Source organism: Pelodiscus sinensis, chromosome 27 (assembly GCF_052426305.1).
Source record: "Pelodiscus sinensis isolate ZL-2025 chromosome 27, ASM5242630v1, whole genome shotgun sequence".
In the NCBI taxonomy this organism is placed as follows: domain Eukaryota; kingdom Metazoa; phylum Chordata; order Testudines; family Trionychidae; genus Pelodiscus; species Pelodiscus sinensis.
The window spans coordinates 15,962,137-15,988,542 of NC_143078.1; the positions used below are offsets into that span (position 1 = coordinate 15,962,137).

General features: G+C 55.5%; 2 protein-coding genes across 2 annotated transcripts in view; one reads left to right on the forward strand and one right to left on the reverse strand.

Annotated features, from left to right (window-relative positions):
* The first annotated feature begins 1,580 nt into the window (after nucleotides 1-1,580).
* Nucleotides 1,581-17,450, forward strand: GNAT2 (G protein subunit alpha transducin 2). The gene is made up of 9 exons (XM_006132159.5): nucleotides 1,581-1,921; nucleotides 5,799-5,841; nucleotides 6,872-7,013; nucleotides 8,929-9,086; nucleotides 10,453-10,581; nucleotides 10,932-11,061; nucleotides 13,175-13,328; nucleotides 13,736-13,941; nucleotides 16,080-17,450. The coding sequence occupies exons 1-8, from the start codon at nucleotides 1,804-1,806 to the stop codon at nucleotides 13,924-13,926; spliced, it is 1,065 nt and encodes a 354-aa protein (XP_006132221.1). The 5' UTR covers nucleotides 1,581-1,803; the 3' UTR covers nucleotides 13,927-13,941; nucleotides 16,080-17,450.
* A 2,133-nt stretch (nucleotides 17,451-19,583) lies between these two features.
* Nucleotides 19,584-26,406, reverse strand: part of GNAI3 (G protein subunit alpha i3) — a 33,355-nt gene continuing 26,532 nt past the window's right edge. Inside the window, exons 5-9 of the mRNA XM_075910388.1 lie at nucleotides 25,612-25,740; nucleotides 22,395-22,524; nucleotides 21,638-21,791; nucleotides 20,835-21,044; nucleotides 19,584-20,749 (exon numbers count right to left, since the gene is read on the reverse strand). Coding sequence (XP_075766503.1) covers nucleotides 20,854-21,044; nucleotides 21,638-21,791; nucleotides 22,395-22,524; nucleotides 25,612-25,740 — 604 coding nt within the window. The 3' untranslated portion in view covers nucleotides 19,584-20,749; nucleotides 20,835-20,853. The remainder of the gene's footprint in view (nucleotides 20,750-20,834; nucleotides 21,045-21,637; nucleotides 21,792-22,394; nucleotides 22,525-25,611; nucleotides 25,741-26,406) is intronic.

Here is a 26,406-nt window from a genome sequence, read left to right on the forward strand (position 1 = left end):
CTAAGTACACAATATCCACTGGATCCCCCTTGTCCACGTTTGTTGACCTCAAAGAACTCTAGTAGATTAGTAAGGCAGGATTTCCCTTTACAGAAACCATGTTGACTTTTCCCCACCTAATTATGTTCATCTGTGTGTCTGACAATTCTGTTCTTAATCTTTACTATAGTGTCAGCCAATTTACCCGCTAGTGACGTTAGACTTACCAGCCTGAAATTGCCAAGATCACCTCTGAGCCCTTTTAAAATATTGGCTGGTTCCAAGCAGACACCCTGATGCCAGAGCAGAAGGAGGGACACAGGTAAAAAGACATGCCAGTCCAGGTGTAAAGTGCAGTGGGAGCCCTGCCAGAGTTAGCGCTGTTCTTTTGAAACACAGCTCCAGCCACACGGGGCTGTTCCGGGCTAGCTCATCTCAGGCTGGACTCAATCCGCTTGCAAAGTGGACTCGTCAGTTTGCCACAAGTGGCCAAATAATTAAACCCAAAAGGAAAAGACAAATCGTGTCAGATGGGCACTGGCGGCGGGGGCGGGGGAGAGGGCGGGCAATCGGCTCTTGGCGTTTGTCTGGCTGCTTGTGTTCCCAATGTGAATCCGATTCCCAAATCCCAGGGAATGGAATTTCATGGGCAGAGCTATGAGGGTTTTGGAGACACCCCAGCCACGGGACGGGGGAAAGCTGGGAACACGTGGCGCTCTGGCATCTGGTTAGCAGAGCCAGCGGTGCTCAACCGTGAACCAGCTGATGTTTCCATTGCGCCCTGCTAGCCCGGCTCTGCCCGTCCTCCCACGAGAATTTAACATGGGGACCCCATGGATCTTCTAGGTAGACACCAGAATGGGGGAAGGAAGGGGCATGGGACTTCGCACGGAGCCACTGCCGGGGGCAGGAAGTGGGGGGCCTTGGGCGCACAGAACTACTGGCATATGGCGGAGCGGGAAGGATGGGCCCAGGGTCCTTACCATGGTGGGAAACAGGCAATGGAGGGCATGGGAGGGAAGGGGAATGAGCTGCTGGCATGGGGGGGATGGGAGTCCCTGAAATAGAGGGGGCTGGGAGGGTGGCAACAAAGAGCCAGGGGAGGAAGGGGGGATGGAGGGAGGCCAGATGTGGCGTGGAAACATCTAGCTCTCCAGCTAGCACATTTCTGAGGCACCCATTGCCGGGTACCGAGGCCCTAGCTGGTGGGGGCTGGCTGCCCCCCACTGCGACTGCTCAAACAGCCTCTCCCAGATCCGGAGAAAGGAGAAGGCTGGTTTTACGCAGCAGGCCCCTCACTAGCGTTTTCCACCTACACCTCCCAGCTCTGCGCGTCTGGCCTGGGGGCCCTCGGGTCGCACCCCAGGGCCCCTGCAGCCGGGGAATCCTTCCGGGTGTGCTTGCACTCCCTTCTCCCCTTCCATAATGACCTTCTCCGCCCTGCCGGCAGCCTCCAGCGAGTGTTCTCCTTCTCAGGCATTAATCTTTGCCATCTTGGGCTTGGATAATTGGATTTTGCAGGTCACATGGTGAGATAAAAAGTCCCCAATCCGCAGGGCAGAAATTAGGTTACCCATGGGGAATTAAGGTAGAGAGCAGAGAGACGGCTGGGGGCACAGGGAAGGGCTCCCATCCTGCCGCTGGCCAGCAGCCGTCCTGCGTGGAGCTCCAGAGCTGGGCTGCACGGGCACCAGGGGCAGTGGACTAGATACCCCTTTTTCTCTCTCTCTTCCCACCCCTAAAGGGTGAGTGAGCCAGGGGGAAGAGCTGGAAGAGACAGAGGAGCTAGAGGAGTTAGAGGAGCTAGAGGAGGAAGACGCCGAGATGGGGAGCGGAGCGAGCGCAGAGGATAAAGAATTGGCCAAAAGGTCCAAGGAGCTGGAGAAGAAACTCCAGGAAGATGCGGACCAGGAGGCCAAGACGGTCAAGCTGCTGCTGCTAGGTAAGCGGGAGAATAGGTAACGGGAAGCCCTGGGCCCCTCCGGTGGATTAGGACAGGAGGGAGGAGGGTCTGTGCCACTCCGAGCTGGTCTCCACGCATGTCGGTGGAGAATGGCCCAACCAGGGATCCTGTGGGCTCAGGATCGTGCCGTGTAGGAGGGGACGGCTAGCCAGAGCCCACCCAGCTTCCAGGCTAAGCCGAACCTGGGACAACGGCTCCCTCAGGCGCCGTAGCCACGGTGAGGCAAAAATAGAGGAGCGGGGGCAGGAGAGAGAACCTGGGGGTCTTGCGGCAGGGCTGGCGAACAGGGATTAGAAAATGCGGGTGGCCAAGGGCCGGGGGAGAGAGGCGAGGAAGCAGGACATGCAGCGAGGCCCGAGGCAGGAGGGATGCTCCAGCCCATGCTGGGCTCACAGGTGTGATCAGCCCTGGGGTTTTGTTGCGGCTCCGTTTTTTCCCAGCTGAGCGAAGCTCCGGTGCTAAGCGGCGCCAGATGGGCTCTCATTAGCTTGATGACTTCCTACCTGAAGCGATTAGCCAGGACCCAGATTTCTCCACCAGTCGGATGTGCCAAGAGGTCACAAACCCCGGCTCAGAGAAGCCGGGCTGAAGAGGGCAGCACCTCAGGAGGGATTAGAATCTATTTGTGGTTCCCAGGGAGGCTGGGGCGAAATCGGAGCGCGGTGGCTGGCAGCATCGCTCGGTAGCCACACGCCGAGGGATCCATCTGGAGACTCCAAGGCCGGCGGGGAAAAGGGAAGGGATTTGAGGGGAAGTTTCTGGCCAGAAATGCCAAGCCAAGACCTGGTGCGAGAGCCTGGCACAGACTCAAGCACCTGGTCCTAGCCCCTGCCCTGCTGCAGCCGCATGGTTTGCAGCCCCGCTAGAGACACGTGCCGAGACCCGGCCTAGAGACAGGCAGAGGTGATGGTGACTGGCTCTGCTATGGGCTTGTTAGCTGGGTGCCCCGCTGAGGGCCGAGAGCGCAGCTCTGGGCCGGTCTCTGCGGAGGCCAGGCAAGGCCACACGAGGTTTAGTCCTTCGCATGCCGCGATGGAGGCTCCAGCCCCTCTTCTCCTGCAGCGCCCCCTCTCCGTGCTCTGCCTGCTGCCCCGTCTGGCGCACAGCCACCAAACCGCACGTGTGTGGGCGTGTAAAGTCAGCCGGGGGCGCCTGCTTGGGCACAGCACAGGGGCAGCGGGGGCCAGGGGCTCTTCCGCAGGGCAGTGGGGGGAGGAGGGCTATAAAGGAACTGCCCGCCGGCATCCAGAGGCTGAGGAAAGCTGGCGCCTGACTGAGCGCAGCGCTGAGCGTGGGGCTGGACCCCTGGCTGGAAAGCCAGCCTCCCCGGCTCCTGGGAGCGAGCGAGGAGAGCCCGGCAGGGCCCTTCCCCCCCTTGCCCCATCACAGGCCTGGGGAGGGGCCCCGGCGCTCCGGGTTCCACTCGCTGCCTCTGAGCGGCCCACAAGGTTTATCCAGGTGCCGGCGAGGAGGCCGGGATCAGCGTGATTAGGCCTAATTCTAAGCAGCTTCCTGGCTGGAATAAGCTGCTTAAAGTGAGGAGATGAGACGCTGCCCGGCGCTGGCTGCCCCGCCCCGCCCCACCCTGCCCCGCTGGCGGGGGGAGAGCCCAGGGCTGGGCTGGGTGTGCCCAAGGGCTGAGGACCCCAGCTCCAGTCCCACCGACACCCTCATCGCCAGCGTGCTGGGGCGCAGTGGGATGGGCCTGGCCCGCTGGGTTGGGGGCCCCCGCTGGGGGGCTGATGGCACGACCGCATGGCTCTCGAGCCCCCATCCTCCGCCTTGAGCACTGCTGAGGGGCGAGTCGAGTCGGGCGCGGCCGGCTCAGTGGAGGGGTCGTGGAAGGCGGCAGAAGCTGCAGGGTGCGTGCTGGGGGTGTCACCTAGGGGAGGCGAAAGATCGGAATCCCTGGCCACAGGGCACGAGGGTTGGCGGGGCGGGAGCGTTAGAGCAGCCATGCGAGATACCCGTAGTGACCTCAACAGCTCACCTGGCCCATCCTCCCGCGCCGAGCAGGCCCAGCCCCACGGGGGGAACCTGTTCCCAAAGCCCCCACAGGTCCCATGCGCCTCCCGCGCCACCTGCTCCAGCTCCAAACTCGCCTTAACATAAGAACGGCCGTGCTGGGTCAGACCAAAGGTCCATCTAGCCCAGTAGCCTGTCTGCTGACAGTGGCCAGCACCAGGTACCCCAGAGGGGGTGGACCGAAGACAATGATCAAGCGATTTGTCTCCTGCCATCCCTCTCCAGCCTCTGACAAACAGAGGCCAAGGACACCATTCTATCCCCTGGCTAATAGCCTTTTATGGACCTAACCTCCATGAAATTATCTAGCTTCTCTTTAAACTCTGTTATAGTCCTAGCCTTCACAGCCTCCTCTGGCAAGGAGTTCCACAGGTTGACTACACGCTGTGTGAAGAAGAACTTTCTTTTATTAGTTTTAAACCTGCTACCCATTCGCTTCATTTGGTGTCCTCTAGTTCTTCTATTATGGGAACTAATAAATAACTTTTCTTTATCGGCCCTCTCCACACCACTCATGATTTTATAGACCTCTATCATATCCCCCTCAGTCTCCTCTTTTCTAAACTGAAAAGTCCCAGTCGCTTTAGCCTCTCTTCATATGGGACCTGTTCCAAACCCCTAATCATTTTAGTTGCCCTTTTCTGAACCCTTTCCAAGGCCAAAATATCTTTTTGGAGGTGAGGAGACCACATCTGTACACAGTATTCAAGATGTGGGCGTACCATAGTTTTATACAGGGGCAGTAAGATATTCTGGGTCTTATTTTCTATCCCTTTCTTAATAATTCCTAGCATCCTATTTGCCTTTTTGACCGCCGCTGCACACGGTGTGGAAGTTTTCAGAGAACTGTCCACGATAACTCCAAGATCTCTTTCCTGATTTGTCGTAGCCAAATTAGCCCCCATCATACTGTACGTATAGTTGGGGTTATTTTTCCCGATGTGCATTACTTTACACTTATCCACATGAAATTTCATTTGCCATTTTGTTCAGTTTGGTGAGATCTTCTTGGAGTCCCTCCCAGTCTGCTTCTGCCTTGACTATCCTAAACAGTTTGGGATCATCCGCAAACTTTACCACCTCACTGCTTACCCCTTTCTCCAGATCATTCAGAGAAATGCCTAAAAATCCACCCGCAGCCTCCTGGCTCCAAACGGAGCCTCCTCCTACCTCGCTGGCCTGGGAGAGCAGCAGGGCGCTGGCCCCTCGGTCACAGGCCATCGCGTGCTGTCAGTCTCCAGACTGCACATGCCCGGTGCCTTCCAGTGGGGCGCCAGACGGCTTGAGCCCAGGGCAGAGGGTCAGGTTTGGGCCCCGTTTCCTGGTCTTTGTGAGCTGGCGAGGAGCCGGGGTGCGTCCGGCAGGAGTCTCCGTGGGACGGCGCTCGTGGCGCTGAACAGAGGAGGCTGGGGACATGCAGCCCCCCCCGTCCCAGAGCTGAGCTTCTATTGCTTACAGGCCAGGGGAGCCCAATGCCTCTGGACAGCTGGGGAAGGGGAGAGGCTGGGCAGTTACGTAAGCGCAGGCTGAAGCCCTGGGCTCTAGACGCTCCCGCAAAACAAGGCCATTGACAGGGCTTGGGACGCAATCCGCTTTGGGAACCCAGGGCGGTAATATGCGAGTATCCCCCCTGCCCCGAGAAATCCCCTGCGGCTCTGGGCTCACCCAGAGCGAAGCGCCGGGGGCGGGGAGCAAAGAGCAGGCGGGTGCACACTGCTCGCTGCGTCGCCAGGTCCTTCCGCAGGGCGACGCTACAGAGCTTGGGCCCCTCTAGGCGCCAGCGTCTCTGGCGGGAGGCTGCACTCACACGCTTCCGCCGGCTCTTTTCCAGGTGCCGGGGAGTCAGGCAAGAGCACAATCGTCAAACAGATGAAGTGAGTACAGCGGGAGGGCCGAGGGGGGGCTGCCCAGAACACAGGCCCGGGCCTAATCTAAGCACGACTAGCGTGATCTGCGCTGTGGGGCCAGGCTGCCTTCCAGCCCGACGGCAGCAAGATTGCTCACAATGCGTTAAAGAGTCCAACCAAAGCAGCACCTGCTGGAGGAACAGGGGCCCTGGTCTGCCTCCAGGCACGAGCTGATGGGTGCGGGGTCCCTTCCTGCGCCAGCCCAGCACTGACGGGGGCGTTTCTCGTCCTGCTCGGCCCGCGCTAGGACAAGATCAGCCTGACGGCAGAGCCAGGAGCAGTGCCCAGGCGGGCTGCTGGCCCCAGAGGTGCTGGGGCACGCTGATTGCTCGCCACACCAAACCGCAGGCTCTGGGCCCACGGGAGGAGGAAGCAGCCAAGCCCCTTTCTGCACCCTCCTTGCTGTGCTGGGCCGCTGGCGTGAGCCCCGTGGGGCAGAGAACACTCCCCATGGTGCAGCACAGGCAGCCCCACACTTGGCACCAGCTGCGGCCGGCCCAGTGGGATCGGCCCTCCCGCTAGGAATCTGTCACAGGCAGAGCCACGAGCTAATCCGAGCCACGGGCCTCCACCCTGGTCCCTGGGCTGGCTCCATGGAGACCCAGGAGGGAGTTTTCTCTTTGCATCGGGGCTTGCGTGCAACCACGATGGGCCCAGTTACCAGCCGGGCCGCATGCCAGCCTGGGCAGAAAGTGGCAAGGAGCCCAGCTCTCCCTGCCTGGTGCCAGACACGGCCAGCGCACGCCCCCCGTACTGGGCCGTTCTTCCATCCCGCACCCACCCCAGCCAGCATGCCCGGGCCAGCGCCAGGGGAAAGGCAGCTATGCCAGGAAAACACTGAGTGTTTGAGTGCTGGAGGAAGCAGGGGCCAACCTGCCCCATCTCCGTCCCTGCCCTGCCTCTCCTCTGGTGCCAGTGTCCACATGCAGGGGAGGGTACTGCTAGGGAACGCTGGGATTCCCGCTAAGCGCCCTGCTCTGGTCCCCCCGCCCTGCAGGATCATCCACCAAGACGGCTACACACAAGAAGAGTGCCTGGAGTTTAAGTCGATCATCTACGGCAACGTGCTGCAGTCTATCCTGGCCATCATCCGCGCCATGTCCACGCTGGGGATCGACTTCGCCGAGCCAGGGCGGTCGGTCAGTACGCGCCTGCACCTGGGAACTGGACAGGGGAGGGCGTGGGGGGCTGGTCCCCACGTGCTCATCTCTTCGGGCACGTCGCGAGTCCCATGGATCTGCAGAGGCGGGCGCCTGAGATGCAGGATGCTCGGGTTGGAGAAGCTTCCCTGGGGCTAGAAGGGGTCACGCGCCTCACTCCAGCTAGCAGAACGGCAGTGCGGATGCTGCCGCTGGGGCGGGTTGCTCTGCCAGTCCGAGGCACCCTGGGTCTGAGCTCACAGGGCCAGCCCCACCCTGAGCCCCAGCTGCCATGTCCTCGCTGCCTGCTCAAATCCGTCCCTCGGCTGGGCGCTGCGCAGACATATCCAATGCCTCACGCACGCCTGCAAGCACTTACCAGGGGGCCAAAGGTTCCCAGCTGCTCCTCTGGGGATGGAGATTCCACCCCTCCCTAGGGAACCCAGCCCAGCGCTTCCCCACCTGCCTAATATCCAACCTAGAGCTCCCCCACCACAACTTGAGCCCATTGCTCCTTGTTCTGCCATCCATCACCACTGAGAACAGCCTCTCTCCATCCTCTTTGGAACCTCCCTTCAGGGAGCTGAAGGCTGCTCTCAAATCCCCCCTCACTCTTCTCTTCCGCAGACTAAACAAGCCCAAATCCCTCTGTGGTGGCAGGTCGGGTACCCCCCCATCCTGCACCCCGTCTGCAGCAAGATGAGACTCTCCCAGCCAGTAGAATAGAGAGTTTATTGCTCCTCCAGGATACAGCCCAGCATAGACGGGATATCAGCAGTCAGGGCCAGGATGCCTCAGGTCCCTTGGATTAGGGGTCCATTGTCATCACTAGACCCTCAGCTTTCCTTCATGCTTCCCAGCCAGCCACTGCCCCTTCCCCCAAAACCTCCCTTCCCTTGTTCCCTGCCTGCCCTCAACCTGCCGGATAGGCTGGGTCTTTGCCTACGGGACTGACGGCAGCCGTCCTGCTGGGCAGAGCTACAGGTGCTGGCCAGTAGGGGTCACCCCAACCCACACAGCCACCAGTGGATGCCCAGAGGGTATGGCCTGCCTCAGCCCCTCCTCTAGGTCATATGCTCCAGCCCCTAATCACTTTGGTCGCCCTCCGCTGGACCCTCTCCAATGCGTCCACATCCCTTCTGCAGTGGGGGGCCCAGAACTGGACACAATACTCCAGATGTGGCCTCACCAGTGCTGAATAAAGGGGAATAATGACATCTCTGGATCTGCTGGCAATGCTCCTCTTAATGCAACCTAATATGCCATTAGCCTTCTTGGCTACAAGGACTCACTGTTGACTCATCTCCAGCTTCTCATCCACTGTAACCCCCAGGTCCTTTTCTGCAGAACTGCTGCTTAGCCAGTCGGTCCCCAGTCTGTACCAATACCTGGGAGTCTTACAACCCAAGGGCAGGACTCTGCACTTGTCCTTGTTGAACCTCATCCGATTTCTTGTGGCCCGATCCTCCAATCTGTCCAGGTCACTCTGGACCCTTCCCTGCCCTCCAGCGTCTCTACCTCTCCCCCAGCTTAGCGTCAAACCTGCTGAGGGTGCAACCCATCCCCTCTCCCAGGTCACTGCTGGCACGTGGCCGGTCCGTCTCCACCCGTGGTGCCAGGCTGCGGTTGGGCAGGGGAAGGCAATGCCTTCAAGCTGGGCAAGGCGAACGCAGAGACTCGGGCCCTGCTCCCTTTGGGGTCCCATTGCTCCCTGCAGCCAGCTGCTGGTGCGGGCTGCCACCTACTGGCGAAGGAGCAGCGCGCACCCCGCTCCGGGCCCTGAGTCTGTCTCTGGTTACTGGCCCGGGGAATCAGCAGGGGTGGGGGCAATCCAGAGAGCAGTCCCAGGCCCCGGTGCAGACCACGCTGCCCCCCCACCGGCTCATGCCCTGCGCTCAGCGGCTCTGCCCCCCAGGACAACGGGCGGCAGCTGTGCAACCTGGCAGACTCCATCGAGGAGGGCACCATGCCCCCGGAGCTGGTCGACTGCATAAAGAAGCTGTGGAAAGACAGCGGAGTCCAGGCCTGTTTCGACCGAGCAGCCGAGTACCAGCTCAACGACTCCGCTGCCTAGTAAGTCTGGCCTATGGCCCAGGCATTACCACAAGCACCTGCCGTGGGGGGGGGGGGGGGGAGGCTCCTTCTCTGGGGCTTAGTATCTTGCCTCTCTCCTTAGCTGGTGTGAAGTGACTGGTCGCTGGGGAGCAGGTACCACCCCCTCCCTACGATTCACCCCAAGGACTCCCAGCTGCCCAGGCAAAGGGGGCAGGAGGGGAGAGATTCCAGGTGAAGGGCCGACCTGCTCCGTTTGGAGCCGCTGGATCCTTAGCCTGGAGTTCAAGGAGAGCTCTGTCCATCCGGGGAAGGGCCCACGCCCCTTAAAGGGCTCTAGCCGACACGCAGGACAGCCCGAGCGGCTGGAAGCATGAGGATCCATCAAGCTGCATTCACTCCGGTCTTTCACTGTGTCCTCCGGGCTCCCCCTCGGCTGGGAGATGGGGACGTGGATTGACCCGGCCTGGGCAGTGCTAGTGTGTCAGCAAGACCCAAGCCACCAGGGCCGGCCTAAGCGCTCCAGGCCCCTGGCAGCCGGGCGGCTGGCCCTGCGCCACCCCATGACTGCAGCAGCCAGCCCTGCCAATCCAGCACAGCTGCCCCGTGCCCGGGTGTGTCAGGCACCGGAGCCCCACTCTCCTGTGTCCTAAGAGGCAGCTCCCTCCGAGGCCAAGGGGGCGTTTCAGGCTCTCTGGTGGTCAGTAGCCTCGGGGCTTCTGCTCACAGCAGCGTAGACCCGTGGAAGCCGGTGGAGTTACCCCGGCTCCACGCCACTGTCAGCGCCAGCAGCGCAGGTCCCTTTGCACTGGCGTGAGCTCTCGAGGCCCTGCGCCGTGGCCGGTTTGGGCTCCTCACGGCGACTGCTGCAGGGAGCACGCAGCCTTGCTGCACCCCCCATCCACGGGCGGGAAGGACGCTCTGTGACTTCAGAACCCCAGCCTACCCCGCTGCTCCCCGCTCCGTTCAACCTGGGGTTACGGGCTTCCCGGAGCGACTCCATCACCTCGCACCCCCAGCCTCCTCTGCAACAAGCCCTCGCGTAGCCCCAGCCGCCTGTCCGCACCCAGCTGGCCTCCCTCATCACCCCCCCCCCCCAACAGCCTCTCTTTGGGCCATAGTGGCCAGGCTTGGTCAGCGCCCGGCCCAAGGGGCCTGGGCCGTGCCCTAAGTCAGGCGGCCAGGCGCATGCTTTGACTCGGGCTGCTCAGCTGAGATTCTCCTGCTCTATGGTGGGTAGGACGTCTCCTCCCCCTCAGGCTACGGGATCGCTTGGGCCTTCCCCCACCCTCTCCCATGAGCCCAGCTCCCTGGGGACCCCAGGCCCGGTAGCTCCATGCCCTGCCTCCTGGGACTCCTCCCGACAGCTCTCTGTGTTCCTGCCTAGCTACCTGAACCAGCTGGATCGGATCACAGCCCCTGATTACCTCCCCAATGAGCAGGACGTGCTACGCTCTCGAGTGAAGACCACAGGCATCATAGAGACCAAGTTCTCGGTCAAAGATCTGAACTTCAGGTGGGTACCGACGCACGTGTCCCTCCCCCTTTGGTGGCCTCTGGCGGCGGCACCCACCCAGGCATCCTGGCCAAATTCCAGCTGGGATAATGCCGTCCTACTTCCATTGGCTGGGAGCGTGTCCGTCCCATCCCAGCCTAACGGCCGAGTTTCGTGGCTGGCGTAAAGCAGCAGAGCACCATTGCCCCGTCAGTTTACACCATCTGGCCTCTGCAATCGTGTAAACAGCTGCCACATCCCAGCCGGGAGAGGGTGGGGGCTGGGGTCCTGGCGGGTGCTGGGACTGTTCCCATTCTCACTGGTCTGGGGTCAGGGGCTGTCTGATGGCAGCAGTGTTCTTCCTTCCCCAGGATGTTTGACGTGGGAGGACAGAGGTCGGAGCGCAAAAAGTGGATCCACTGCTTCGAGGGCGTGACCTGCATTATCTTCTGTGGAGCCCTGAGCGCCTACGACATGGTGCTGGTAGAGGACGATGAAGTGGTGAGTTCTCCCTCCGCATCCCAACGGGCTGTTGGCACCGTGGCCACTGCTCTGCCCCTGCAGCCCGGCTGGGCGGCTGCTCTTCCCTTTTCCAGAGAGCCAGCAAACAGAAAAACGCCCAGTTCGCCTGGGCAAAATGTGAGCGCCACCCCCTCTGCCGAGCATAGGCCGACTCGCGCCCTTGGTGCAGTGCCTGGATTGCCTGGAACGCAGGGAGGCGCCGGCAGGCAGCAGAGCCGGGAAGAGCCTTGAACGTCAGTTTACATGGTGCTGCTCTGATGCAAATGCAGGAAGCAAAGTAGCGCTCGCCTGACATCGGATTAACCCCCGTCGGAAGAGAAACGCCAGGAGCAAGACCGCCCGTCCAAGTGCCTGGAGTAGGAAGAAAGGCCTAGACCACAGGTCATGAGAGAGCTGAGTTCAGGTCTCACCTGAGAGCTGTGTGGCCCTGGGCAAATCACCTGACCTACCCCCCGGCTCAGTTCCCCCTCTGGGCAGAGGACAGGCCTTCTCTGCCTCCCGTCGCGCCTGGCGAGCGCTCGCAGTCGCTGAGGCAGAGTTGGCGGCAGCTTGTGATAGTCTCACGGCCGAGACCTGGGCCAGCTCGCACCAGGCTTAAGGAAGAGCTTCCGAGGCCAGCTGGCCTGCAGCACCAGGGAGCTGGCTCTGGGGAGGGCAGTGTAGAGATCAGAGGGGGGAAATGGGGGATTTCTGAAGGTCCTATCCTCAGGCACCTGCAGCAGCCACAGGAGGGAGACACAGAGGTGCTGGCTCATGGGAGAAAGAACAGCTGTTCAGTGCCTCCTCCCACAGCATCCCAGTGGGGGAGGTCTAGGGTGGAGATTAGGAAAAACTATTTCCCATGGCGGGTGGGAAGCCCTGGGCTGGCTTCCCTAGGGAGCGGGTGGAATCTCCATCCCCAGAGGTTTTTAGGTCCCGGCTTGACAAAGCCCTGGCTGGGATGATGGAGTTGGGGTTGGTCCTGCCTTGGGCAGGGGGTGGGACTCGATGACCCCTGAGGTCTCTTCCTGCCCTGGGATTCTATAATTGGTCGTCGGTTTAGTAACAGGAGCCCCGCGGCTTCCCAGGGCCGAGTCTTTGCCACCCGCACACCTGCCTTGCAGCAGCTTGGGATGTGACGGTAGCTCTAGGATACGAGGCAGCGGGGGGGGGGGGGCCAAGTCCTTCACGCTGGACGCTCCAGCAGCTGTCGTGATGATCCACGAAGAGGCCGCTGCTTCTGGTGCAGCGAGGGACCAGAGGGCTGCCAAGCCCCCTGGCTTCTAGGAGCAGGAACCTGAAGAGTCTCAGGGTGAAAAGTCTCCTCTAACAACCCTGCCAAACCGCTCACAAAGCTCCCATAAACATGCTCCCGGGCCTTCTTTGGCAAGGCAGGTGCTTCTCACACCAGAAGAGGCTGCGAGAGACTTGCTGAAGGCAGAGGGTTGGGCTGCTGGTTTCCAGCGGCTGTATTTGGGCCTGTGCTTCTCCCTGCCTGCCAGGGGTACCTTCATTTCAGCAACAGTCGCTCTCTCCTTCCCACCATCAGTCAGCACAGCTGGGGTGTCTTGGGGCCCAGGCTAATAAAGCCCTCCCTGGGCTGAGCACAGAGCTGTTTCTGCTCTACAGAGCTTAGTGGAGCGAATTGGTGCTTTTTCAGTTGAGAACTGACACTCGGAGCCCTGTTGAAACTGCAACAGAGGCACTACAGAGGGGTGCTGATTACCCCTTGGAGTCCTTATCTGGGCTCTGACAAACAGGAAACATCATCACTTTATGACCCACAAAGGTTTCACCCTTGTAACGGTAGGAAGTGCAGCCCTGACCTTTACAACTGCAGAAAACAGGTGCTTTGCTGAGCGTCACCGTCGGTACGATTAGCAGTGTGGGCAGCGGCTGCTGTGGAGCCGAGTTTGAGGAAGAAACTCGCCCTTGTTCACAAGCCACAGAAAGTTGGTTGTGGGGGGTGGGGTGAGAGCACTTTCAGTACACGTCTGACCCAGTGGGGACTGGCCTGCCCCTCCTTTCTGAAAGCAGAACGAGCCGGGTCTCTCCAACAGCCCCGCCTCGGAAATGTCTGTCCACGCGAGATGGTCTTTTTGTCTGTCTTCAGAACCGCATGCACGAGTCCCTGCACCTGTTCAACAGCATCTGCAACCACAAGTTCTTCGCGGCCACCTCCATCATTCTGTTCCTCAACAAGAAGGACCTCTTTGAGGAAAAGATCAAGAAAGTCCACCTCAGCATCTGCTTCCCAGACTACGACGGTGAGTTGGTCTAAAAACTTGCCCTGCCCCTCTCCATGGGAGCGTGTAAGGTCCCATGACATCTGCACCCAAGGCTTAGAAACAAGTGTCTACCCAGAGGCAGTGGGAAGCAGGGAGGGGCACAGCCCAGGGTCAGAGCAAACAGTGCTCTTAGGATCTCATTGGGATGAAGTTAGGACTCTGCAGAAGGGAAAAGGGGCGGATTTGTCCGCGTAGGAGCAAAGAGGTTTGGCTGAAGGCTGAGCCACCCCAGGAAAGGTCTGCTCGCTCGTCACTGTGTGTGGAAAGCAAACAGTCCTGCCCTGGGCAGCACACACTTAATCCGACCCAGCCCACGACAACGGGCTTGCAGGAGTTTCTAACCGGTGCTCTTCCCAATCAGCAGAGCTACTTCCTTCCCCAAACAGGCCCCAATACATTTGAAGATGCAGGAAATTACATCAAGAATCAGTTCCTTGACCTCAACATGCGCAAAGACGTGAAAGAAATCTACAGCCACATGACCTGTGCCACAGACACACAGAACGTCAAATTCGTCTTCGACGCAGTCACGGATGTCATCATCAAAGAGAACCTCAAGGACTGTGGTCTCTTCTAGACGCCAGCGCCGCAGGTATGGGCACGGCAGGCCGAGAACTGGAGAGCTTGTAAGCCACACCGGAGCACTTGATTAGCAGATGGGGAGGAGGCAGCGATAGCGCACCGAGGTCGTAGGAAACCTTTGCTCTATTTGCCCTTCTAAGTCACAACTAAATACTGGCTCATCCTGCCCCTCCCCGCCACAGCAGCCTCTTCCTATTTTGTCTATGGGAACAGGAGGGGGCTGCGAGCATCAGCCACCTCTCAAGGAACCCGTGACGCTAACTGCTTATTGCCTGCCAGCCCCTGCAGCGATTGATTTCCCTACTCAGCGGGCAGGTGGGCTTTTTAGCTGAATCTGATTGGCCAAAGTGGACTAGAAGGTCTGGCTGGGTAGCAAGCATTTTAAGGCATTGCACTACGAAACTGTTTGCCCTTGGCGGGGGAGAGGTGCTGCCCCTTGGAATACCGCCCGGCTCCCGTGCAGTCAGGCAAGACCAAGCCGAATTATAGTCCGGGCGATCACCCCGCCACAACACAGCACACTGGGTAATCTGCAGCAGTATTATAATCGGGTCCATTCCTATTGCCGCTCAGGGCGACAGTTCTAGCACTCAGCGCGCACCGGAGCTGAAACAGAACCTAGCCGGAGTAGCGTGCTCTTGGGGATGGGACAAGGGACAGGACAAGGGACGAGTTATGCACAGCGTCAGACAGGCCCTGGCCACCCACCCTGCTGCTTTTCACAAACACAGTCTGAGTTTGATGAACATTTGTGGTAACTGCCCAGAAAGGCCCTGAAGCATTCTCTGCCCCCCCTGCTCCAAAACATCCAGCCAGCATCTTCCAATGCTTTATTTCCCACAGAGCCAGGCTGGGAGCTTTCCCTCTCCATGCACACAAAGAGGAAGGCAGGGGCATGAAAGGCAGCTAGCCTGCTTCACTGCAAGCACACCCTCGCTTGCAGCAGGAGGGAAGCGGTGATCTCACCTCTGTATTGTTCACTGCGACATTTCCTGGCAGGGCACAGGGCCGTTTCTAAGTGTGGGAACGGCCACTTGAAGCTGTTGTGCTGTACAGTTGCTTGGCAGGTTTAGTACTATAGTGAGTTACAAGCACTGCTGAGAGCAGCTCCGCTAGGAGCAGTTGATAGGGATGTTGATGAAGCAAAAGCTTATCGGTTAATGTTACAGTATGTGCATTTCCCTCCTCCCCCTTGCGAGTTCATTTTTAACAGGCTGGCCAGCTCAGTCCTGGCTTGCACGGGGTCCAGGACCTACCCCTGCCGCAGCTCTGCATTTAAAGTATATTAGGAGCCAGGCAGTGCTGGGTCTGGGAACTCAGTCCCACACCCCAGACAGGGGCTGCTGCCACCCTGTGTTGCTGCCTGTATCAGAGGGAGCAGTACAGGGCGACAGGCAGCTGGTCTGCCAGGAGAGCTGGTTTTTAAACTGGCTCCTCTTGCAGACCAGCTCCCGCCTGGCACCCCGTGCTGCTGTCTGATACAGAGGCAGCAGCGGGGAGTGGCAGGGACTCCTTGGGAGTGGGGCCAGAGCCCACTGGCTGCCAGCCCTAGCCAGGGGACTATAGAATACTTGAGTAACTGATAATCCATGAGGTTAATCAACTATTTAATTAACTGGTATTTAACAGCCCTAGGTTAGATGCAGAATTGTTGTAAACTTTATATTTTACACTGTTATATTTTCACATTGTTTGCTCCTGTCCGAGTCAGATTCTCCTTCACATCCCTAGTCTAGTCGACTAGTCGCTTCTCCCCCCTGCCCCATCGGATAGAGGCAGTAAGGGAGGGATAAGCGGGGTACTTCAAAGTGGCAGCACCGCATGGAGCCCAGGGTCAGCTGGGGGGTGCCCCGGTCTCCATGCGGCACTGCCCCTTTGAAGTGCTGCCGTGGTGTTTAGAAGGGGCAGCGCCACCCTATTGACTAATCAAATAGTTGATGCAAAAATACGTCAGCTATTTGATTAGTGAATTACATGATACTTAACATCCTTAATTTTGACAGATGTATTTACCTAGCTCTCGTCTTCGCATAAAATCAGAATCTGGCCCTCAAAATCAATACTCTGCAGGCATTTGGGCACTGGATTTAATTCTCTTAAAGTGTCCTAATTCTAAAGTGTTATAACTTCCCTTTCTCTTTTCTTAAGGGAGATGGCAGGGAAAGAAGTCAACTTCCATTTAGCATCACTGTTCTGCTGAGCAGAGCCAGAGGACTAAGCAAAAATGACTCAAGAACCCACACTCTAAGACCCGCCCGGTGCACAAGCCACATCCCTCCAAGAACAAGCCATCCAATGAGGCTAAACTTCCTGCAGCCCAGCTGAGATGCCCTCCTCTTTTAAAAAGTTTCTCTGCAGTCTGTAGCACTGCTGCTTATAAGAGAAACAGAAGAGCATGCTCGGAAACAGAAGAGCAAGTAGTCACCAGTACATCAAATGGATACGTTATACTAAGCTTTACATCTCCGCATGTAAACAACATTACAAACCTCCATGGAAGACAGTGAAAGCAATGCTTCTGTGGAACGCAAGAGAAAACCCCACCCCAGCCCGGTCTATTTTGTGGAAACCCTTAAAAAAATCCATAGTGGTGTGAACTGGAAGATATCACTGGGAGTGGACAATGGACCAGATTTAAGTTTAACCTCAAATGTAACTAATCCCTCAGTCCTTGGTTTAGAAGTTAACCCATTTACCAGCTGTAAATAAAGCCCCCAAGAATTGAGACACTTTCAAACCTTCCACTGGAAAAATTAACATTTGCTGCTCCCTGCAACTGCTGCAATTTGTCCCCACAGCCTTAAGTAGCCGATTGAATTTATTTCTAGTATCCAATTTTCTCTCTGTATTTGATATCCTGGTAGGCTGATTTGCCTCCACCTGTTCTCTCTATCCAGTGTAGCGGCACAGATGCTAGCTGCTGTCTCCTGGATGCTGAGAGTAGCAGATCACAGGACAGCAAGACAGCTGGATTGATTGGGGTCTGGCAATCATTTCACAGCGGTGGGGGGAGAGCAGGTCAGACACAAAGAGGAAACGGTTACGGAAAAGATTCCCAGTCTGCTATTTAGAGCTGTATGTCCTCTCCTGTGTAAATAAGTCTGTGCTATTATTAGAGCCACGGTTACTTGCATCTTCAGGTTTGCTGCAGATAATCTCTTCTATGGCATCAACTAAGCAGTAGTAAACCCAAAATAAAGGCACATGCATGGATCGGGTGGCTGTCCTTTGTTCTGGGCTAGCTGTGTGGAAAACAATGATACCTCAAGATTAAATTCTTGATGCCGAAAACATAAGCCACAGGAATGCTCAGAGGCCGCAATAGGTTTGTGCGCCACATACCGGACCTTGTCCTGTAGCTGCTACACACAGAGCTCCCAGTGTGGCCACCAATAGCCGCAGGTGCACAGTGGCCAAAGTGGTGCCAAGGGGCTGTCTGACAGTGCTATAGACCATCCCGTCACTTGGCTGGTAGGGTGGGCGCCAGTTGCACTCAGTCCCCTCCCAATCCTCTTTAACAGTCTGAGGCTGCAAGGGGCCGAGCACCCTTGGTCTCACTGAAATAAACCTCTGAGCACAGCCCCTTGCGGAGGCACAAAGCATAGATGTGCTTTCCGAACGGAGAGGCTACTCCCAGCATCACTGTGAGGGTGCGGTGAAACCTACAAGGTCTGGCTAAAAGGAGAGAGACACACCGATAGCGGACGGGGATTTCCAGATTCAAGTGAGCCAACCCCTGCACCCTGCCGTACATTAGGGATGTCATGCAAGGCGCTGAGTGTGGGATAACGGCAGCTTGAACCAGCTGAGGTTCTTCCTCTAGGACAGTGGACACCAACTGGTAGATCTTGGAGCCTCTGACAGGTCTGACTGATTTGGCCAGGAAGCTATGGAACAGGGGCCTTTCAGTTGCCCCTCAACCATCATACTGCTCCTGCCCTCTGCCTCGGAGCTGCCCCTCAGAAGTCTCCTGTTTGCTGTGCAGAATGAGGGAGGGGGATGGGAGGAGAGGCTGATGTCGGTGTCATCCCCCCCTCCATGCTTCTTCCCCAGTGGTCCCCAACCATTTAAGGTTGCCAGGCACCAGCGCTCCTCCCCCCAAGCGCCACACGCCCAATCCACGGCGCTCACCATGCGCCACGTGCCCAGGGCCAGGCCAGCCCTGAGCACTTGGACACACACAAATGCCCCCGCGGGTGCCATGGTGCCCACAGGCACCATGTTGGGGACCACTGTTCTACCCTATCTCCACAGAGGAGGGGATGGAGAGAGCTTGACAATGCAAGTGTGTCCCACTGTCTGTCATTCTTACAAATTGTCCTTCACTCTCCTCCCCACCCAACCCATAGGTGGGGAGTAGTTGTTAACCCAATTTGCAAGCAGTATCTGGTTTGGCTGTTGTGCATTTCACAATTTTCCTCTCTCTCTCTCAGGCTTAAATGTAATTCTTTTAGTGAATTCTCAAATGACTCAACGTGTCATAGCTGGAATCCCTGTGGTAACTGCAGCTCCTGGAGGTGGCTGGCATGTCCCTGCACCCCGAGAGAGGCAGAGCAGGGGGTCTCCACATGCGGTCCCTGCCTGCGGACACTGCTCCTGCAGCTCCCATGGATCAATAGCAGGGAACCGTGGCCAGTAGCTGTGGACTCAGTGCCTGTAGACGAGGGGCAGCACAGTGCTAAGGAGCCACCGCTGTACATGCTAGCTGCTTTCAGGAGCAACGCAGGGCCAGGGCAGGAGCAAGCTTAACCGGAAGCCATCTCAGTTAAATGGTGCCTAGCCACAGCCTGCTTCCTGAACCCGGCTCAGCCCTGAACCTCCTGCTACACCCAACCTCCTGCCCCAGACGTGAGTCCCCCTGCACCCAAACTCCTTCCCAGAGCTGGCACCCTGAAACTCCTCCTGGACCCCGATCTCCCACCCTGGGCTAACCCCAGAGCCCCTCCCACACTGCAAACTCCTCGGTCCAAGACCAGAGCCTGCACCCCAACCCCCTGCCCCAGCCTGGTGAAAGTGAGTGAGGATGAGGGAGGAAGGGAATGGAGTGAGCAGGGTGAGGCCTTGGAAAAGGGCTGGAGTAGGGGCAGGGCCTCAAAGAAGGGGCGGGATGGAAGTGGGGCAAGGGGATTTGGGTTTGGGGTAGATCTTACATAGCACTTGCATTGAAAAAGCATCTTGTGGTTAGAAAGGTTGGAGACCCCTGGTGTAGGAGATTAAAATGCTTAGCAGGGGAGTGGTACGGTACTTCCTGGCAAGTGTTCCAGCCAGCATACGGGGCAGGGGAGAGGGGGGTGTAACAGGGTGGCTTGCCCCTGGGCATTATTTTTTCCCCCACTACATTCAAGTGAGGAACTAGGATTCTAGCAAGAGACCTGCCATCAACCGGCAGACATGATGAGCGACATAGGACATCAGCTGATCTCGCGCCATGGCCATACAACCAAGCCGCAAGCAGCAGCGGACAACTCTGTACAAGACACCAGTAAGTCTAGAGGCCCTGTAGTGGAGAGTTAGTAGATCTCCGCTTGCTCCCACCTTACATGCAGCTAGCAGTGGATCTTCTTTTTGCAAGCAGACGGATATGGATAAAGCACATCATACGGCAGCACACTTCCAGAAATGGTTAGAATAAACTGAAGAAAAAGGCTAAGCTGTTTACTCACCATTTTAATACTGCCAACACTAACAGACTGAAACTGTACACGTGACAAAATTGGGAAACATCTCATAATGCAATGGTTTCAGCAACGGAATGTACTGACTTGTTAAGATCGTTACTACAGTAAAAACAAACGACAAACAGGAATTTGGCACCACATTTACAAAGTAAAGGCATGCTGTCAATACAGTTTAGAAGTCTCTGAACAGAAAAGGCCTTGGTAAAATGCAGAACAAGGTGCACCTTTTACAAGTTCTCCTGCTGCTTTAGATCAGGAAAAAATAAACACACCAGAATCTAAGTGGTTGATTTAGTAGCTTTGTAGCAGCACGTATGCTCCATCCAGTTTGGAATTTAGCAGTTTGTCCCTTTAGATGGAAGCACCCCCAGGTAAAACTTCACCCAAGAAGCTGTCTTTAAAGCTTACTACCCCCCAATACAAATCTCTGCTCTGGTTATCAGCATAACCCAGGTAAGCCCCAACGACACGTTAAGACGGGTTATCCTGCTGCAGAAGCCTCCATTCCCCCTCTCAAAAGCCTTATGGTATTTGTAGCAGGATGATAACATCACATCAGAAGAAGCCGAAGCTACAGTCCTAAGAGTTCTATGGATCTTTTAAATAGTTGCAGAAATATTAAATTGACCATATCAAGCGTTAAAAACAAAGAGTTCCTACTAAGAGGAATACTTTCTGCATGATCTGGTCACATCATGTGCATAGTTAAGTGATTTTTTTTGTTTTGTTTTTTTAAAACAAGATTCATTTGCAAAGAAAGAAATAAAATTTAGTACAGTTAGTTTTCTTGATGGAAAAACCTTAAAACCAGACTAGTGGTGGCTTGTTAATCAAAGAAAGAAAAGCTACATACTGAAGTTCTGGAATCCAGCACCTCAATTTCACAAGAGCTGTACACATTTGAGACTACGCAATCCGACTGCTGCCTGGATGATCAAATCACACTTAACAGTTTTTCCATTTTGAGATCTTTAACTTCAACATGCCAGATCCATAAAAAGGTCCCTACTACAGAAAATTGTGCTAAGGAATGCAAGAATTTTGCATGCTGTTTTCATCGCCCTGGTCCTGTTCATGCTTGCAGCTGTCCACGAGGCAGCGAAGAAACAGTCGGCTTCTCAAAACGCCACATCTTAAAACCTGAAAGAAGAACAGTGTTAGCAAACGCACATTCCAATTGTAGGGCAATTCTAGAACTCAGAGCAGCCAGATAGCTCAGCATTACCTTCCTCCCACGTCCTCCCTTAGTAGAGTCCACATTCCTTCAAGTTGTTTTTAATGATTACATCTGTAACAGCATCAAACACAAACTGCACGTTCTTTGTGTCAGTGGCACAAGTGAAGTGGGTGTAGATCTCCTTGGTGTCTTTTCTTCGGTTCAGATCTTCAAACTGACACTGAATGTACGCAGCCGCCTCCTCGTATGTATTCGAGCCTGGGAAATGAGACACTTGACCTTAGCTGGCAGCTCCCAGCAAAGAACTGGATAAGAGTCTTTCATGCCTAAGTTAAGCTTCGTGCAATCATATGCTTTAGCAAGCGACAATCGTACCATTAGCCCCTCCATGTCAATGGCCACTGGTACTTAATGCAAAACAAGTGTCCCACACTACGCTAAACTAGTGAAGGGAAGTAGGGATTGAAACAAAATGACAGGCATGCATGGAGGCCCCATGAGCTGGGCGAGGTCCCAAGAGGATCACACCAGAAGGAGGTACGATCCTCTTGCTGTGACCTTTAAAAGGCCAGAGGGGGAGTAGGGAGAAGGACCAGCCTGCAAGCCATTTGGAATAGAACATCAGAGCGGCCACACTGGGTCAGCCCAAAGGTCCATCCGGCCTAGTATCCTGTCTGCCGACAGTGGCCAATGCCGGTGCCACAGAGGGAGCGAACAGAACAAGGAATGATCAATAGGGAGGTGGCTGCAAAGGTTACTGTGGTGGAGGCTTCCATCATGAGGACAAGCGAGTGCTCCAGCATTTACCCACATTCCTTATAGGCCCCTCCATTCCTCGTAGCCTGGCTCACCTGTGTACTCTGGGTAACAGATGGTTAAGGGGCTCCTCTGAATCTTTTCCTCGAACAGGTCTTTCTTGTTCAGGAAGAGGATGATGGACGTGTCCGTGAACCACTTGTTGTTACAAATGCTGTCGAACAGTTTCATACTCTCATGCATTCGGTTCTGGAAAGTAAAAGAACATGGCGTCACTCCAGTGGGACGCTGGGAGGAGGGGCCCGCTCTGATGAGCTTCAGAACAAAGCTACTAGTGTTCAAAACGAGAAGCGTCACTGCTCAAGTATGTGCAGCCACAGAAAGGTTAGTGGTGCTGCCCAAGTCAGGTAACTCCTTGCTGTGCACGGCCCTGATCAGAGCTCTGTGCAGGAAAGGCTGAAACTCCCCATATTTTAATTTCCCTCAGCGTTTCATCAGCCCACACTTTCTCTGAGGTGTGCCAAGGCGGCCCGGGTGCCAAAGATGGGCCGCAGTTGTAGAGGCTGTCTCAGCAGCCGAGGGTGGGTCCTCTTAGCACAGTGTTTGTTATGTGCTCTTGTAGGGCAAGAGGCTATAGGCTGCCCTTGAGAAAAGCTCATTCCCTGCACCATCCTATTGCCAGAAGCCTTAGAAAGGAAACTCCAACACCATCTCAGTCAGTAAGCACAGAACAAGTTGGGTTAGAGGCCTTTGAGCCTGGATACAAAGTATCCTGGGTAGTTTGAAAGTTAACTCCCATCTTAATCCCCTGGCTGCAGAATGCAGCCAGTATTAGTAACGGCAGTGACATACCATTTCTTCATCTTCTGCAAGGACAAGGTCATAATCGCTGAGGGCTACACAGAATATGATCGCGGTCACGCCTTCAAAGCAGTGGATCCATTTCTTTCGCTCGGATCGCTGGCCACCGACATCAAACATCCTGGAGGAGCGAAGGGAAAGCCACTCATGTCAAGCTGCACTCACCTTGCTCTCCCAAACACTGGCAGGAAGCAGACTGCGAGTGAAATGGCGAGGGAAGGCTGAGCGAAAGGCAAGTCCTCCAATGTAGGGGATTTTAACGACTTTCTAATGAACTCGTTTTAAACACGAGTTTGTACACCTCCCAGTTGGAAATAATCCTTTGGGCTCCTTTGCCACAGTAATTCAAACAAAGTAGAGCCTGCTGCTTCAGCCTGGCACTCTTCCTTGTTTGTTCATCTCACATTCCCTGCAGCAGGAACCCACTGGTGGCTCTCGCTCTGCACAGGTCAGCTATTGTAGTTACCTGTGCCTGGCAGGACCTACTATTGGGATGCGCACAGAACTTGTAAGGTGGGTGTTACAAAGGTTTCACACACAATTAAAAAGCCAAAGGAGCCTGAAGGGTTTTGGGGGGGGGGGGGGGGCGGGGGGGGGGGAATAAATAAATAAATAAATAACTTTTGCTGGAAGGTTTCTGGCTATAAAAAAAATACAAGTTATACCCCACTCCTCTCCAAATGTTCTGCAGGTTTCTGATTGGCTGCAATCATTTATTTAAACCAGGCCAGTTCCAAGTCAATATCCAAGATGATGATCAGAGCAAGTGGGCGGTCAAAGGGAGGAACTAATTCAGTGTTTGCCAATTTACTGATTTTGACCAAAAGGGCCAGAATCGTGGCTCAGCAACTGTGCACTTTTATTTCAGACAAGCAGTCCTGATGGGCCATATTACGAACGAGGGGGATGGGGCGATAGATACAGGTTAATTATTTCATTTGTCAAGTTCTCCATCCCCTTGGTTATTGCAAAGATGTCTGGAGAAAGACCATTGCCTGCCAACCCCACTCGTGAGCGGATCCTCGGGTCAGTCATGCCTCGACATGGCAACACACCAGCCCAGTAGGGAAGTGCAGTCCCAAGAGTCCGCTGCAGGATGACAGGACGATCCAGAGAGAAGACTGCTCTTTCATGTTTAAAATCTATGTGCGCGTTTCCCTAAGCAGGTTCGTCCCTTTGAAACCAGATGCCTTGTGTGTCAGTGTCTACGGACGCCCAATTAGTTTAAGCCGGCCTCATGAGCCTGGTATAAGCCAATCAAGGGAGGTGTGAATGTTCAGCATTAATGATACAATAAGAAACCGATTTTGCAATAACTCTCTATTCGAGCCCATATGTTCCGAAATGGTCTCTTCACTGAAGCTTGGCTGGGCTAGCTAATCTCCCGTCTACGTCCTATTCCCAGGAATACACAGAGGGATTCAGCCACGCTAACAGACCCCAGAGAGGTCAGGTGTGGGTTTCAGTGCTTTAGACAATGTGTGTTCTGCTGCACAGCAGGGAGGCTTGTCAGGAAAGAGCCCAGCTATCTTCCCGGTACACAAAAATGGTTAAGTTCCACGTCTGCCATGCTGAGGTCAGTTTCCCATGAGTCAGAGAAAAGTGGCTTTTTAAAAAGAGCACTGACAGCACAGCAATGTTAATCCCCGTACATAGTGATGGGAGGAAAGTTTCCCCGAGCTAACCAACAGCCATAAAAATAGCTCTGATACAAAATACGCAGGTACTCTGAGACAAGCCACAGGTTAGATCGCTCAGAAACCACACTGGCTAGTGTAGCCCCTAGAAGCGAGAAATGAGCTGGATTTCAGTAAAGTGTTTAGACTCTTCCTAGTTATACCGAATAGGGATGTAATAGCGTAGTTGACTAACCGGTTAACCGAGAAGCAAAAACTTGCAGGTTAAGGCTATAGACTACACGTTTCCCTCCCCCAACCAGTAAATGTTTTAGCAGGCTGGCCAGCACCCCGCTCAGTTCTGGCTCATGCCAGGTGCGGGGACCTACATCCCACTATGACTCTGCATTTAAAGTGTATTAGGAGCAGGAGAGGGGGGGCTGGGGTGGGGGTAGGCAGCCCGGCTCAGCTCCGGTTCGCACTGGGTCTGGGAGCTCAGGCCCCTGTCCCCCTGCAGACGGGCTGCTGCCACCCAGCACTGCTGCCTCTATCAGCTGGTCTGCAAGAGGAGCTGGTTTTTAAACTGGTACCCCTCGCGGACTAGCTCCCACCTGGCCCCCTGTGCTGCTGCCAGCCCCACCCCAGGGACTAAAGACTAGCCCAGCAACCGATAGGAATTCATGAGGTTACTCCAGTATTCCCTAATCGAGAAGGATCAAAACCAGTGCTGGCAAATTAATGCCTGTGTAACCAAGACGACAGCATTCCAAACAGCCCCCCAATACAGACACAGCCATTTCCTAGGACAGGGGAGAGCACTAACATCCACTACACAGGATACTAGCATGTCAGCAAACACGCTCTCAATCCAAAGCAAGGGTTGGCTAGAAAGGGAAGGAGGAAGCTGGGGAAAGCCTGTGCTAGCCTCGCCCTTTCCCCCCACAACATCTTGCGCAGAGGATAAGGAGGGAATGTGGATTCATCATACTTAAAGGGACACTGTCAAGATTAGGCTCAGTATCTCTCGCAGGGAAAGGTTTTACCTGAATTACAATAGAGGGCAAGTCCCGCCCCTGCACATTAAAGGCAGTGGTTAGTCAGCGGGATTGTCTCTAGAGCTTTGCTAACAATGTCCCGCAGTCTGGGCAGAGCCAAATTAATTTCAGCTCCCTTAGAGAGACAGGAAAACAATGCACTGCAAATGACAGGGTGACCAAGGCTACAGGGAGGGCTCTTATCTTAGCAAATCGAGGGGTGAAATGCGAACTAGAACCAGTAGCCCAGTGTCCTTTTAGTACTTTTTGATCCTGTAAACAAGCCGTCGGTACCTGCCTGTGATTCCAAAAGAAAAGCAGCTGAAAGGAACAAGAGAACGTAAATAAAGTCAGAGAACCCCCAAGCCAGCAGCTCCAGTCAGGAGTAATTAACGAGGGGGTGTAGTCATCCTGTACTTGAAAGTGCTGAATAAGAACAAGGCTCCCCAGCCTGTGTCTAAGGAAAACAGGACCCCAACCATGCCCAAGCCCCAGAGCGCACAGCAGAAGAAAGCAGTACAATCCGCAGGGATGAAGGACATCCGGCGCCGTACTCACTTGAAGTACAGGTCCTTGAAGGTGAAGTGAGTTTCCACAATGCCTGTGGTCTTCACTCTGGTCCGCAGAACATCTTGCTGAGTTGGAATGTAGGTCTGCTGGGATATTCTATCCAAGTCATTTAGGTAACTAGACCAAAGAGACAACCCAAGACAAGCTTTTTTAGTCTGCTTCCTTGATAGGAAACGTCTTAGCTGCAGGAGAAAGTCATGGTGAGCTGCATTTGCTGTCCGCACAGCCCTCTCCCCGAGCCTTTCTGTAGCCATTTACTACCCAGCCCAAGCTAACAGCAGTGCTCAGCAAGAGGGTGCTTAGCTAGTCATACGCTCAAATTGGCCTAGAGCACGAGTGTAAAAGATGAGGGTAGAAGCAATGGCCATAGAACTCGAGTGCAATTAATACTCCTTGCTAAAAAAAATCCATTCGGGGCATCCAAAACCTTAACGCTCAGGTGCCAGAAGAGAAGTGAATGAAGCCAAGTGCCCTGCTCAGCTGCAAAGTCAGAGGCACGAAGTGGCAGGACAGGAAGCCAGTCAAAGCTCTGGCCAAAGCAGAACAAACCCTGACGGCCACTTAGACAAGAAGCAAGTGGGAACTTCCCCTGACAACTTGGGGCCCTTCCCCAGCAGCGCCTGGAGAACAAACTCAATCTGGAGCTTTCATGGAGCAAAACTACCTGCCACATGACCGGATGCACTGCTGCTTTCCTGGCACAGGGACCAGAACTCTGCACGGCTCAAGCACCCCGCTTTACACCTGGGCTCCCGGGAGGCTGCTAGGAGGAATCCTTCCCCC